Source organism: Mus pahari, chromosome 2, assembly GCF_900095145.1.
Source record: "Mus pahari chromosome 2, PAHARI_EIJ_v1.1, whole genome shotgun sequence".
NCBI lineage: Eukaryota > Metazoa > Chordata > Mammalia > Rodentia > Muridae > Mus > Mus pahari.
The window spans coordinates 152,362,813-152,375,751 of NC_034591.1; the positions used below are offsets into that span (position 1 = coordinate 152,362,813).

Consider the following 12,939-nt stretch of genomic DNA (forward strand, 5'->3'; position numbering starts at 1 on the left):
CCTTCTTCTTCTTCTTCTTCTTCTTCTTCTTCTTCTTCTTCTTCTTCTTCTTCTTCTTCTTCTTCTTCTTCTTCTTCTTTCTTCTTCTTTCTTCTTCTTCATCTCATTCTTCTTTCTTCTTCTTCATCTCACTCAACAAGTTCTGTGTTGTCAGGACAACGCTAGCTCTGGGATGGATGACACAGAAACTATTAATAGAGTCTGGTTACAATGCTGAAGCAGAAGTGTCCAAAAGGAGAAGTTGAAAATACAAGTGGGGAAGGACACAAAACATTCTGCCGTTCGATGTAGACAGCAGGCTTTGTGGGTGGATGGGTAGATTCAAAAGCAATATAAAACACAGGCTCTTAGCTACCTCCCTGTGAGTTCTCGGAACATCCACCCTGTTACTACTAAAAGAGTATGTGTGAGGTGTGTGTGTGTGTGTGTGTGTGTATGAGTGTGTGTGTATGTGTGTGTGTGTGTGTGTGTGTGTGTGTGGTTTTTAAGAATTTGCTTTTCCCTCAGAACCAGCCCCTCCCAAGTCACTCTTCGCAGTGAACAAAACACAGACATCGGTGACCCTGCTGTGGGTTGAAGAGGGTGTAGCTGATTTCTTTGAAGTCCTCTGTCAGCAGCTCGGCTCTGGCCACGATGGCAAACTCCAGGTACTGAACTGATTGCTTTGACTATCTTTCTGAATTATTTTTGATTAAGGTTATGGAATAACTGAAAACTTCTGTCTTGTGGAGCTACAAGGTGTGACAACTGTCTGCTTGGGTTTTGGGGGACAGGGGCAGAGACAGAAATTAGCAGTAGTTGTGAGACATGCCTGTGAGGGTCTTATCACCGGAAGTCTACTTTCACAGTTAAGAACTGTTTATCATGTTTTTATTTAAATTTATTTTAAACTTTAAGAGACATTACAAATCATCATGCAAATGCAGAGATAATATGTTCTCCAGTGAAGAATGGGAGCTTATATATTGTGGGAAATAATTTAAAAGAGAAAAATTTCAGAAATTGTTATTGCTAAAGCTCTGGGGTTATAAACAGCAGAAATGATAAAGTACTTTATTGTACTCCAGATCATGATGGAGGGCAGGGGTGGATACTCAGTCCTGGGGGCGGGTAGCTAAGTCACAAGAGAGAGGGGGGAGGGAAAGAAGGGAGGGAGAGAGCGAGGGAGGGAAGGAGAGAGAGAGAGAGAGAGAGAGAGAGAGAGAGAGAGAGAGAGAGAGAGAGAACTTTAAAGCCAGAGGAGGAAGGGAAAGGGGCAGGCTGGTGAGAGTTCATACACTGCAGGGGGTAGAGTAATTCTTCCAGCATAAATAATTGATGCTCTTTCAATAAATGAAGGCCTTGTGCCTGAGAGGGGAGAGGATTGCGGGAGGACAGCTCCTTTCAGACTGATTGCTAAGATAATCGGCTTTGATTCCTCTGGCCCTTTGATAGTCTCATCTACGAATTCTCTCTTTTGATCTGTGCTGACTAGCTCAGTCCTGTCTCTGTTCTAAGAACCTTTTTGGAAAATAACTGTTCTGCCAGGAATGGATTTTCTCCTCTGTAACTATAGTGATGTCTTCCATTAGAGGCACAATGGTTAGTCAGCTACCTGCTGCAATCAGAGCTGTTAGCAGAAGGCATTCTCTGCCTGCTGTAATGCTTTTCTCCCCTAGGTGATGGTGGGATGGGAAACCGGGGCTGTTGGCTGCCATCTGGCTAGGCTGCCATGTCTCACAATCTTTTTTTGAAAAAGAGTAGCATGCTGGTTCATTGTTTATAGTGTGCACGGTGTGTGTGTGTGTGTGTGTGTGTGTGTGTGTGTGTGTGTGTGTGTGTCACTGTCTGACCATGAATCCAACAAATTAGCAATTTAATCTTCTTAAAAATGAGATCATTTTGCTTCTGAGCACCTACTATCACCATGCTCTGGGTGAATGTGATAAAAGTGAAAAATGCAGACAAACAGGTAGGGTTCTAAATATATAAAGAGCCACTTCAAGTAATGAAGATGAAGACCCACACCCCTAAACAAACACATAGGAAAACAAGAACAAAAGATCCTTCAACATAGGGAAAATTTATAACCTCCCTCATGATAAGAAATGCAAAATAAAACTCTTAGACATAATTTTCATTGGAAAAGCCTACAAAGTCTGCTACATCAGTAAGAAAGCAGGCAAACAGTCACTGACACACAACAGAGTTGGACAGGAGAGCTGGCCTGTGGAGGATTAGTTTTCAATAGTTTTCAGTATTAAAAAAAAAAAGTACTGGTGACTGAGTAATTCAACTGCTGGGAATGCATGAGTACATATTTGTATACCTCCACATACTCTGCGTGTGTGTGTGTGTGTGTGTGTGTGTGTGTGTGTGTGTGTGTGTGTGTTGGTCTGTCTGTCTATCTGTATTTATGTGTCCATACAAAGTGTTTTAGTTTTTCTTGTTGCTGAGATAAAATACCCCAGCCAAAGCAGCTTCCCGGAGGAATCCCTTCCAACTCATCATTCCAGTGCATAGCCCTTCCTGGTGGGTAAATCCCCGCAGAGGAGCAGGAGGAAGCCCGTCACACTGCATCGACAATCCAGAAGCAGAGACTTGTGATGTTGTTCAGATAGCTTCCTCCTGCTTAAGCTGCCCAGTCCCCAAGCTCAGAGAACCTCCTTTGGGGTGGGTCTTCTTATGTCAATTAACCCAATCACAATACTCTCTCACAGGCATGCCCAGAGGCTAACCTAATCTAAACAACGCTCCCCCCCCCCCATCTCATAGATGACTCCAGGTCCTGCCAGGCTGGTGATCATATTAACCATCCCACGCACATAAATGCACTAAGTGACTACAGGTACAAGGGTTTCTATGTTTGGAAGATGATGTTGTTCACAGCAGCACACAGAGAAATCGACAGATCACTGAAACCTGCATCAGTAGGAAGCTGGCGAGATAAAGTATGAACTTTTAATTGACATGTGTGCCCTCCCTCAGTAGGGTAAAATGGGAGCTAGAAGGATGGCTTTGGGGTTGACAATGTCTGCTGCGCTTGTTGAGAACTGAGGTTTGTTTCCCAGAACCTATATGGCTGTTGACAACTGTCCCCAACTCCAGTTCCAGGGGGATATCGTACTGTTTTCTGCACTCAGTGCCTGCGGTACCCATACAGACAGACAGACAAACATTCATGCATGCAGTTTTAATGTTTTCCATTATTTTTTTAAAAAGGATAAATCAGCTTAACATGAACTTAGAGCAAAGATGACAACAGATGATTCAAGTAACCAGCGTAGTGTAAGCTGCGTCATCAGCCATCGCAGTCAACTGTGACGTCAGGCATGACGTCATCTTTATGCCCCCATCAAATAGGTACAAGGAGAAAAACACCCGGTAATGATGGCTGCTCCCATGGGACAGAGTGACATGAAAGGGAATAGAGAAAGGGGGAGAGGTTTTTCACTATTAACCTTTTCCACCTTTTAATTAGGTTTTTACTCTGAACATAACCTTGTTAATACGGAGAATACTTTCACAAACAAGAGGATGATGTGAAATGTGTTTTATCTTCTCCTTCTCCAGGAGCCAGTAGCTGTGTCCTCCCACGTGGTGACCATCTCCAGCCTCCTCCCAGCCACTGCTTACAACTGCAGTGTCACCAGCTTCAGCCACGACAGTCCCAGTGTCCCTACATTCATAGCTGTCTCCACAATGGGTAATGATACAGACTAAGGCCATCTGGTCTTTGGAAGTTTGTACTTTTTTTTTTTTTTTTAGTACTTCCTTCTCAATAGGCATGACCTGCCTTTGAATATACCCCAAGCTACAGGTTCAGGGAGCCTTCACTCCTATCCCAAAGTGTGCTTGGCTAGAACATGTGAAAAAGATTCGTATTGTCCTCAAGCATTTTTTTTTAAAAAGATATGTAAATATAGGATAAAAGTGGGTGAATTTTAGATATTTGGGTTCTTCACATGTTCATGTTAATGAGTTCTTGCCTGCATGGATGTCTGTGCACCCACCGTGTACATGCCTGCTGCCACCCACCAGAGGGCAGAAGAGAGTATCAGATCTCCCGGAACTGGAGGGAGATGTGAGCAAACATGTGGGTGCTGAGAACCAAATCTGTGCTTGATGCAAAAAGCAGCTAGTGCTTGTAACCGCTGAATCGTATCTCCAGCTTTATCTTAATGCTCTTTAGAAAATTAGAAGTAAAAATACAGAAAGCCCTAAAGGTGTACACCAGACGCAAAGGGCATCCGCCAAGAGAAATCGCCAAGGTGATCCCTAGAATCCTCAACAGGGGTGGACATGGTCCTGACCAACGTGCTCTCATCTGTACAGGCCCCTGGCTGGCAGTTACCATTCCTACTTAAAATCAAAGCAAGAAAGCCGCAACTTCGGCCGTGCTAACAGGCAAATCGGTGATTGAAGTGGGGTCTGGAACAGGGCTGGACTCCTTGTTCTTTTCCTGCGGTATAGCACGTGCATTGGTGCATTGTTCGCAGCGGGAATTCCAGACCCTCTTTGAAGACCCTATGTAGACAGCCACTCTCAGGAGTGCTCTGTGCCTTTACCAGATTTGCTTTTGTGTCTGCACACTTATTGGCTGATGCACTGATTGAGTAGTGCCAGCTCTGCTTTGTTTTGCTTTTGGCCTTCCTGTTTACTTTTCCTTTGTTAGAAAAAGAGACAGAAGTGCATGTGGGCAATGCTTAACACTCCTTCCTCTTACACCCCAGGACCCTTTCCGCCAGGGTTTTTGGGGTGTTCTTATTTGCTTGTTTGGATGGTTTGGTTTGGTTTTTGACGAAGAATAAAGTTGAGTTATGCTCTAACTACATAGTCCTGGCTGGCCTGAACTCGTAGGCATCCCCCTGCATCATTCCTTCTTGAACTCATAGCGATCCTCCTGCCTTATTCCTTCTTTCAAAAACTGGCGCTGCAGTCATAGGCCACCATGCGTGGCTCCTGTGGCACTTTTAAAAATGCACTTAAATGCCTATAAATTCTTGTCCGTACCCTGGAAAACAAGAGCAACAGGTGACCTTTTTTGCCCAGTTTACTTACAAGTATAAACAAATAAGCTTGGGTGGTAAATATGGATCCCCATGGAGTTGACAGCCTGCTCTCCCCATGGAGTTGATGGCCCGCTCTTCTTTCTTCCTGGCACTCAGCCACAAACCTGAGCAGAGGTGACGTGTAGCAAGTACTCAAGGCCTTAAGGATTGGCTCTGTGGGGTTTTGAGATGAGTTAGCATGTAGCTCAGGCTCACCATATAGTCCAAACATCCCCTACGACCCTAACCCTCCTACCTCAGTCTCCCAAGTGCTGAGGGTGCAGGCATGTTCCCCATCTCTTACTTTCTATCCTGTAAAGGAGGGCGTGTATCACCACCGTCTCTCCATGAAGACTTTTATAAAGACATTTTACAAGCCTATTTCCCTGCTTCCGTCTTCCTGTTCACACACGATGAGTAGACCATTCATCAGAGAAAGTGCACGAGAGCAACCCCACTCTTAAGGACTCCCCGATTTATTAATAGATTTAATCTTTGTGTCTGTGCAGACAGGACGCCTCTGAGCATATGGCTACAGCCTGTCAGAATGCCTACTTCTGGTAACTCGTAAGATGCGGCCACAGATGGCAGCCTGCCGACGCCTCCTATGCATTATCTGCCGGGGGAGCAAATGACCCAGCTGTGCTTCCTGACTTTAAAGTCTTGGGCATGAAATAAGAGCCCGCCTCCTTCAAAGCTTTTGAACATGTTAAACAATGGGAATGCATGGTAACGACTGTTAGAGTCTTAATTCGCAAATAGATGCAAGCCACAATGTTGATTCTTCTCACACTTGCAGCTTTTCCTTATAAGAGGATCCTGCATGCTAGAGATGTAGGAAACAGGCTCAGTTTCCCCATATAACTAAAGACCACCTGTCAGCCCCCAGAGCTCCCCTATAAGACAGGGCAATGGTCCCCTTAGACAAGTGTAGGTGTTGTCATTATCATCTTCATTATAAGTCCAACGTTCCTGGGGGAGGGGGGGAGGGAAGGCTGTGAATGGCTCTGTCACTTTCCCCATCCTGTGGTCTATAGCAACGCGTGGTTTCTCTCTCTAGTTACAGAGGTGAACCCTAACGTGGTGGTAATCTCAGTGCTGGCCATCCTTAGCACACTTTTAATTGGACTGCTATTAGTGACCCTTGTCATTCTCAGAAAGAAGCACCTGCAGATGGCTAGGTAAGAAAAGTACTGTTGTTTGTTCATGTGTGTGAGTATGCATGTATGTGTGATTGTGTGTGTGATTATGTGTGGTGGTGATGATGATGATGATGATATGATGATGACAATAATGATGATGATGATGATGTGATGATGGGAGCCAGGGCCTTGTGTATTTTAGGCACTTTTTTTTTTTTTTTTTGGTTTTTCGAGACAGGGTTTCTCTGTATAGCCCTGGCTGTCCTGGAACTCACTTTGTAGACCAGGCTGGCCTTGAACTCAGAAATCTGCCTGCCTCCGCCTCCTGAGTGCTGGGATTAAAGGCGTGCGCCACCACGCCCGGCTTAGGCACGTATTCTACCACGAGGATAAACCTCTAGTCCTTTTCCTTAGACACATTCTCAACTACTTCCCTCGCATTGCAGAATAGTCTACCAATTTTCTGAAGACATTGCTGCTCATTTGGTAACACTGCATCCGAGAAACTTTCTTCAAACTTAGAGTCGAACAGTTGCCTATTTCCAGAAAGAAATTAAAACAGTGTCTTAATTAGATTTTTAATACTGTGAAAAGATATCATGATCATGGCAACTCTAATAAAGGAAAATATTGAATTGGGGCTGGCTAACAGTTTCAGAGGTTTAGTCCGTTATCGTTGTGGTGGGAAACATGCCGGCATGCAGGTAGACATGGTGCTGGAGAAGGAGCTGAGAGTTCTACAACTTGATCCACAGGCAACAGAAGGAGACTGTGTTCCCTCCTGGGTGTAGTTTGAGCATAAGAGACTTCAAAGCCCTCCACCCAACCCCCATAGTGACACACTTCTTCCAACAAGGAAACGTCTCCTCATAGTACAACTCCCTATGGGCCAAGGATTAGGAGATGTGAGTCTGGGGGTTGGGACATTCTTATTCAACCACCACAAAAGGCAACAGAAGATACTAGTGAAAGCTAGCCAGTGGAGGAAAATGAAAACTAAAGTTTCGTGGCCCAGAATCTAGGAAAAGTTCATCTCCTGAGATGCAGCAGCTGTAACCTGCATTGAGCAGGCAATGGAGGAGTAGTATGGTGTAATGTCCAGCTCGGGGGAAGCATGCAGTGAACAGCCATGCACATGAGCAAGGGCAGAGGGTTAACTGTGGATGCAGATACACATCAGGGTCAACCATGGAGGTGCAGATGTACATCAGGGTCAACCATGGAGGTGCAGATGTATGTTAGGGTCAACTATAGAGGTGCAGAAGTGTGTTAGGGTCAACAATGGACGTGCAGATGTATGTTAGGGTCAGGTGTGATAGCGTGGATGTACATTAGGGTCATGAACAGCTTTGGGCAAAGGTTGTGTGGGCTGTTTTGGCTCTAAGAGTTTGATTTGCTACATTTCAAGGGCTGTTTCTTTGTGTTTTATCTTTGTTTTTTACATTGTACTCAAAAGAGAATCAAACAAGACTTACATTACCCCCCACATACACCGACCCCTTTTTAATGCTGTTCTGACAAGCTGGATCCAAGGCCCTCCTGCCCTTCGTGTCAGGCAAAGAGTTCTGTCCAGTAATCACCTTGATTCTGTCTCTTTCAAACAGGGAGTGTGGAGCTGGCACGTTTGTCAATTTTGCATCCTTAGAGAGAGAAGGGAAACTTCCCTACAGCTGGTGAGTAGTCTATCAACTCATGACTCTATATGGTTTAGCTGGCCAGTACTTGCTTCAAATTCGATTTTATTGTAAGGCATAGGTGATTTTTTTTCCTGGTTGTCCTTTATTTCAGTGGTTAATCAATGACTAGGTCATCATGGGCCATAATCATTTCTATAAACTGAATGGGATTCTTAAATAGAGGGAAAAGGGACAAAAAAGTCATCATGCAGAGGGTCCAAAGCTGTGCTTCAGGTTCCAGGAAAGCAGCCACAATGAACAAATGGCAGCCACAGGCCCATGGGTGACTTGGATAAATAACATAACGTAGCCAAGTGCCTGGTAGGGAGATAGCACATTCATCCTAGAAGGAAGAGATGTTTAAGAAATTAGAAAATGTCTAGAGATGAATTCATCGTTGTTGTACTGAACTGTGGTCTGTAATAAATAGTAATCCTGTCCAGCTTAGCATTCAGTTCAGAATATCCAAGAGAATCACCAATTAGGTAAGCTTTTCTACTCAAGGGACCAGGGTTCCTAGCATCCTGTAGTTTGCAGGCAACCATCGAAGAATTTCCCCCAAAGTGTCCAATGTTAAAGAAGCAGATGCGAGGGACCAGAACTTTTATCCTACAGAGTCAACAGGGTAAAGAACTTTATTTAAACTATGCAATCTCCCTCTCAGAATGCTGGCGATGACTGTTCTAGTCGAAAACAGAGTTGAAATGGGATTCTCTTTGATATGACTGCACTTAGGGCCATTTTAAAATTTTAACATGAAGAGAGTTTTCCCATTAAAATATGATCAATCCCGTTAAAATATGATCAATCCCGTTATGAAGAAAGAGAATGTGTAAGCCCTTGATGCTGACAATATCAGGAACATGAGAAGGTTTGTTCAAATATGTTAGAATTCTTCTCAAGATGAAGAGACTCGCCTACTCCTGCTTCTTTCCTTTAAAAGATTGGGTCCCCAAACCAGTGGCATGAGGCTCATCTAGAAACTGCCCCCATTTGTATCTGTGACCCTAGAAAGCTGTGTGTTAATGAATTTCATGGCCAGTCACAATCTGTAAGATTTATGGGCCAATTTGGGAAAACAAAAAGATTTCCTTTCAGGTCACTTCTTTAAAATCAAGAAAATTCTCCTGAAACTTGTAGCAAACTTAGTTTTACCAGCAACAGCATATCTCTGTGAGGATTTGTTTTAACTGAAGTGACAAGACAACAGTTTCCTTCTAGTTTTAAGCCTAACTATACTACATCGAAGGGTATTTTTCAATCCACATGAACAGCTCTGACTTGAATGCCATTTGAATCTGGGAAAATGGATTCCAATCACACATTTACTGTCAATAAGAATAAAATAAGATTGCTTAATGTTTTACTTCCACTCTGATAAGGACCAGTGAAACACCCCGGGCGGGCCATACATAATCTGTTGATTTTGAATGAATGATACCCAAGTAGCTTATTGAGTGGGTGCTTTAAGAAATAGCTTTAGAAACTGGTTAGGGTTTAAATTGAAAATACTATTGGATGCCACATCAAGTGGCACAAAGGCCTGGCCCTCCCTGGAACCCACCTAAGCCACCTGACCACTTCTATCCACTCATTCAAGCTGCCGTCATCCTACGTGGCTTCTTAAATTAGGTTAGGTTGGAAGGGCTGGTGGCTGAAAATAACACACCAGGCACTACTGAGCCTCTGGGAACCGAGTGGAAAAAGAGATCTCCTAATGGCAGACCAATTGATGCCAAATGAGTTCAAAGTTGTCTCTGATTACAATGAGGACTGGTGTGAATAGAAGCCAATTTCGTCAATATTGTAGCCTTTAAGCCTTCCATTGGGAGCCTAGAGAGGGGAACACTCTTTAACTGTGGTGTGGGTCGGCTCCGGCAGGTAGCTTATTGATATCTGTACACAGCTGAATTACTAACCCTCACCACGGTTTCATCTTTGCATCTGTTTATTAATGCTCACAGGCGTAGGAGTGTGTTTGCTCTCTTAACCCTGCTGCCTTCATGTCTTTGGACTGACTATCTTTTGGCATTTTATATTAACCCTTGGTAAGTGACTTCATTTTTACTATTTACTCAACATGCAGTCTTTAAAAGTCAGCTTGCACAAAGTAAACACCAGGAGTTAAGGGATTTGTTTCTCCTTGCTGGATTTTATGTGATTCTCAGTGCATGCCATGAGGAAACAAATGGAGAGGCATCAAGACAGTGAGTGGTACCCAGACGTCTAAGTGGCCTTCCCAGTTAAATAATCTCTACTTCTCTTACAAGCTTTCCTGTCCCAAGTTCCTCATCATTTGTGTCTTCTCGGGGTCGGTCTGTTGGCCTCCCATTTTTCTTCCCATCCCCCACACAAGAGAACTCCTTATTTCCAAGAAGGTAAATGTGGGAAGGCAGAGGGAGTAGACTCTGAATCTGGAGACCTCTGCTTTCATAACAATCTCACTTATGTAATTATTGAATATCTAATTGCATATAAGCCTCTGCGTGCGATTATCTTCTCTAGCACCCCCACTGTCTGCAGTGTGTCAATTCTTTTAGAGATGGGAAGACAGAACTTTGAGCTCTCAGCTAAGCAGCTAAGGCTGCTCTTGCAGAGGACCCAAGTTCAATTCCCAGAACCCACAGGGTGGGGGCTCAGCTCACAACCACCTGTAACTCCAGCTCCAGGAGATCCAGTGCCCTCCTTAGGCACATGTACTAGTGTGCACATACTCTCACACACACATATACACATAATTTAAAGATAAAGTCTTTATCCTAAGGAGAGTGGGTGTTTTGATATCATGAGCCATCATATAATATATACAGGTGCTGAGCCTGGAAAAATCCCCTTTCCACTGAACAGAATCGAAGCACCTTCTTTTAATCTTTTATTTTCTTACTATCTAAATCACATAGATAATCAAGTATTGAAGCATTTTTCTTGGCTTTTGCTATGCTATAATAATAATTATTATAAAAATAATTGAATTCTTTAGGCCAAAGAATCCAAAATTATTTTACCTCCAAACCATCAGAGAAATAGTCTTCCAGGAAACTGAGAAAAATAAGACACACACACACAACCACACACACACACAACCACACACACACACAACCACACACATACACACACACACACACACACACACACACACACACACACTTAAGTAGCAAATAATAATAAACAGCTACCAGAAATGTGGGCAATGTGAAGCAGACTTGGAAGGAATAAAAATATCTCATGGAATGAAACGGTGGTTGTGTGTGTGTGTGTGTGTGTGTGTGAGAGAGAGAGAGAGAGAGAGAGAGAGAGAGAGAGAGAGAGAGAATAGGAGCAGACAGACACAGATACACTAAGAAAGAGCAGAGCGGACAAAGAGTGGTGGGGGAGGGGGAGAAGGGTGAAGAATCCCAACAGAACTAGAAGAATCTTATTTGTGCACAGAAGCCATTGGTCAAATATTCTTCCAGTTCTCTGAGGGCAGAAGGAATACAGGCTATGTGCCTTATGATATAAGGATGTGAAGGGAGAAGCATTGAGAAAGAGCTCCTCAGTATCTACTGCTACTACACAATTTGTACACACTTTTTAAAAAAGATACTAGAGGGAAGTTCTTTGAACAAGGCCAAGCATACTCCACCGTAGAGGCCTTCACTGCCGTTATCAAGGCTGTAGCCAGTTTTCAGGTTAAGACTTCGCCATCATCAACTCAGTGTGTCTTGTAGTTGGCATCAGATAGTCTCCAGGTATGAGCAGTAGACGTAAATTCCACCTTGAGCTTGAACCCTGCACAACCTTTCAGCTAAGCACCCGTTCATCATCCTAAGGAATTCCCAGCTGTCCTTAAGAGGCAGCTGGAGTGTCCGCCACAGGGTTGTTAAAGGGAGGCTGTGAACAGTGCTGTGTCCCTTTCCCAGCACAGACCCTCAGCTCTTCTCATTTTCTACAGTTCACAACCTGTGTGTCTTCCTTAAGGACCTGCTACTGAACAGATGGCCAACCCCTTTAAGGTCCACTATGGACAGTATTGATCAAGTAGTGTGAAACCCTAGTCCAGAGGGGCAAAATGCCCTACTGTTTATAGAAGAACATCTTGAGGTTGTAAATAGTTGCCTCAAGGTAAAAAGAGACAATTCATGAGAAGAGGCCAGTCTCTGTTGTCACATTCTAAAACATCTACACATCCCAACCAGAAATGACTGCTTGAGCTCCCCACTGCTCGATCTGTGAACCTCTGCTTTTGTTCCCTAAGCCTCCTACGGATGTGTTTGCCTTTGTATTTCACCCACCTGGTTAACAACAGTCACAAACAGCATAGTTACACCCCATGTGCTTTCAAAGCATTATGCAGCTCCCACCAGAAGCCGTGGATTTGAAGAGACGGGTTCCTATTGATTTGCTACCAGCCTCGGGTGCCTCAGGAAGACTGAGAGGAAGTCGAGAGATCCCATCAGACACTCACTCACGTAGTCCTTCCCTGGTGGAGGAATGTGTGTCTGGCGCTAGTGCCCTATCAGACTGGCTTCTATGGGGATTGCTGACTTAAGTGGCCTTGAAGCTAGACTCTCTAAGGGTATCTCCTACTCTGAACTGTTCACTGTTGCTTCTTCTCTCTGTCTTAGCCACCTGCAGGCCATACTCAGACATCTGTGTTTCTGCTCTGATTCCTAAATGGAATTTTAAGCATGGATGGCGTTTAGTTATAGTGCTCAACTGCATACATGGCTGGAGTGTGCTGTTTGGAGTAGGGTATAAACCAAATGGCCCTTTTCAGGTATTATGGTGGCTTTGGTTTAGCACGGGAACCAGCTATACTTATGAACATGGAGCTCTAGGGTTCCAGACTTTGTCTTAATCACCACACATTCCGTGCCTCTGTCATTGCCTTGGACTCTTTTGAGGAATTGGGCTGTAGTGTAGTTGTTTTTCTTAAGACTGTTGGGCCCCTAGAGAACTTAGAATCCACCTTAGTTTCTCTAAGTCACTGGAGATTTTAACCTTGCCATCCATAAATAAAGGGGGGGATGAAGTGTGTATGATGCTGGTGTCTCTCTGTCTGACTTTCTGTCTTTCCATTTTGTGTGTGTGTAAGAAAGAGAGAGAGAG

At 44.0% G+C, this 12,939-nt stretch overlaps 1 protein-coding gene across 3 annotated transcripts in view; it reads left to right on the forward strand.

The window, feature by feature from the left end:
• The window catches only part of Ptpro (protein tyrosine phosphatase receptor type O), a 208,424-nt gene that overhangs the window by 157,391 nt on the left and 38,094 nt on the right, over positions 1-12,939 (forward strand). For 2 of the 3 annotated variants that reach the window (XM_029534785.1, XM_021190314.2), the window contains exons 13-17: positions 508-647; positions 3,553-3,685; positions 6,091-6,211; positions 7,777-7,845; positions 9,813-9,896. In XM_029534785.1, coding sequence (XP_029390645.1) covers positions 508-647; positions 3,553-3,685; positions 6,091-6,211; positions 7,777-7,845; positions 9,813-9,896 — 547 coding nt within the window. The remainder of the gene's footprint in view (positions 1-507; positions 648-3,552; positions 3,686-6,090; positions 6,212-7,776; positions 7,846-9,812; positions 9,897-12,939) is intronic. The other variant, XM_029534791.1, reaches the window with a different exon arrangement.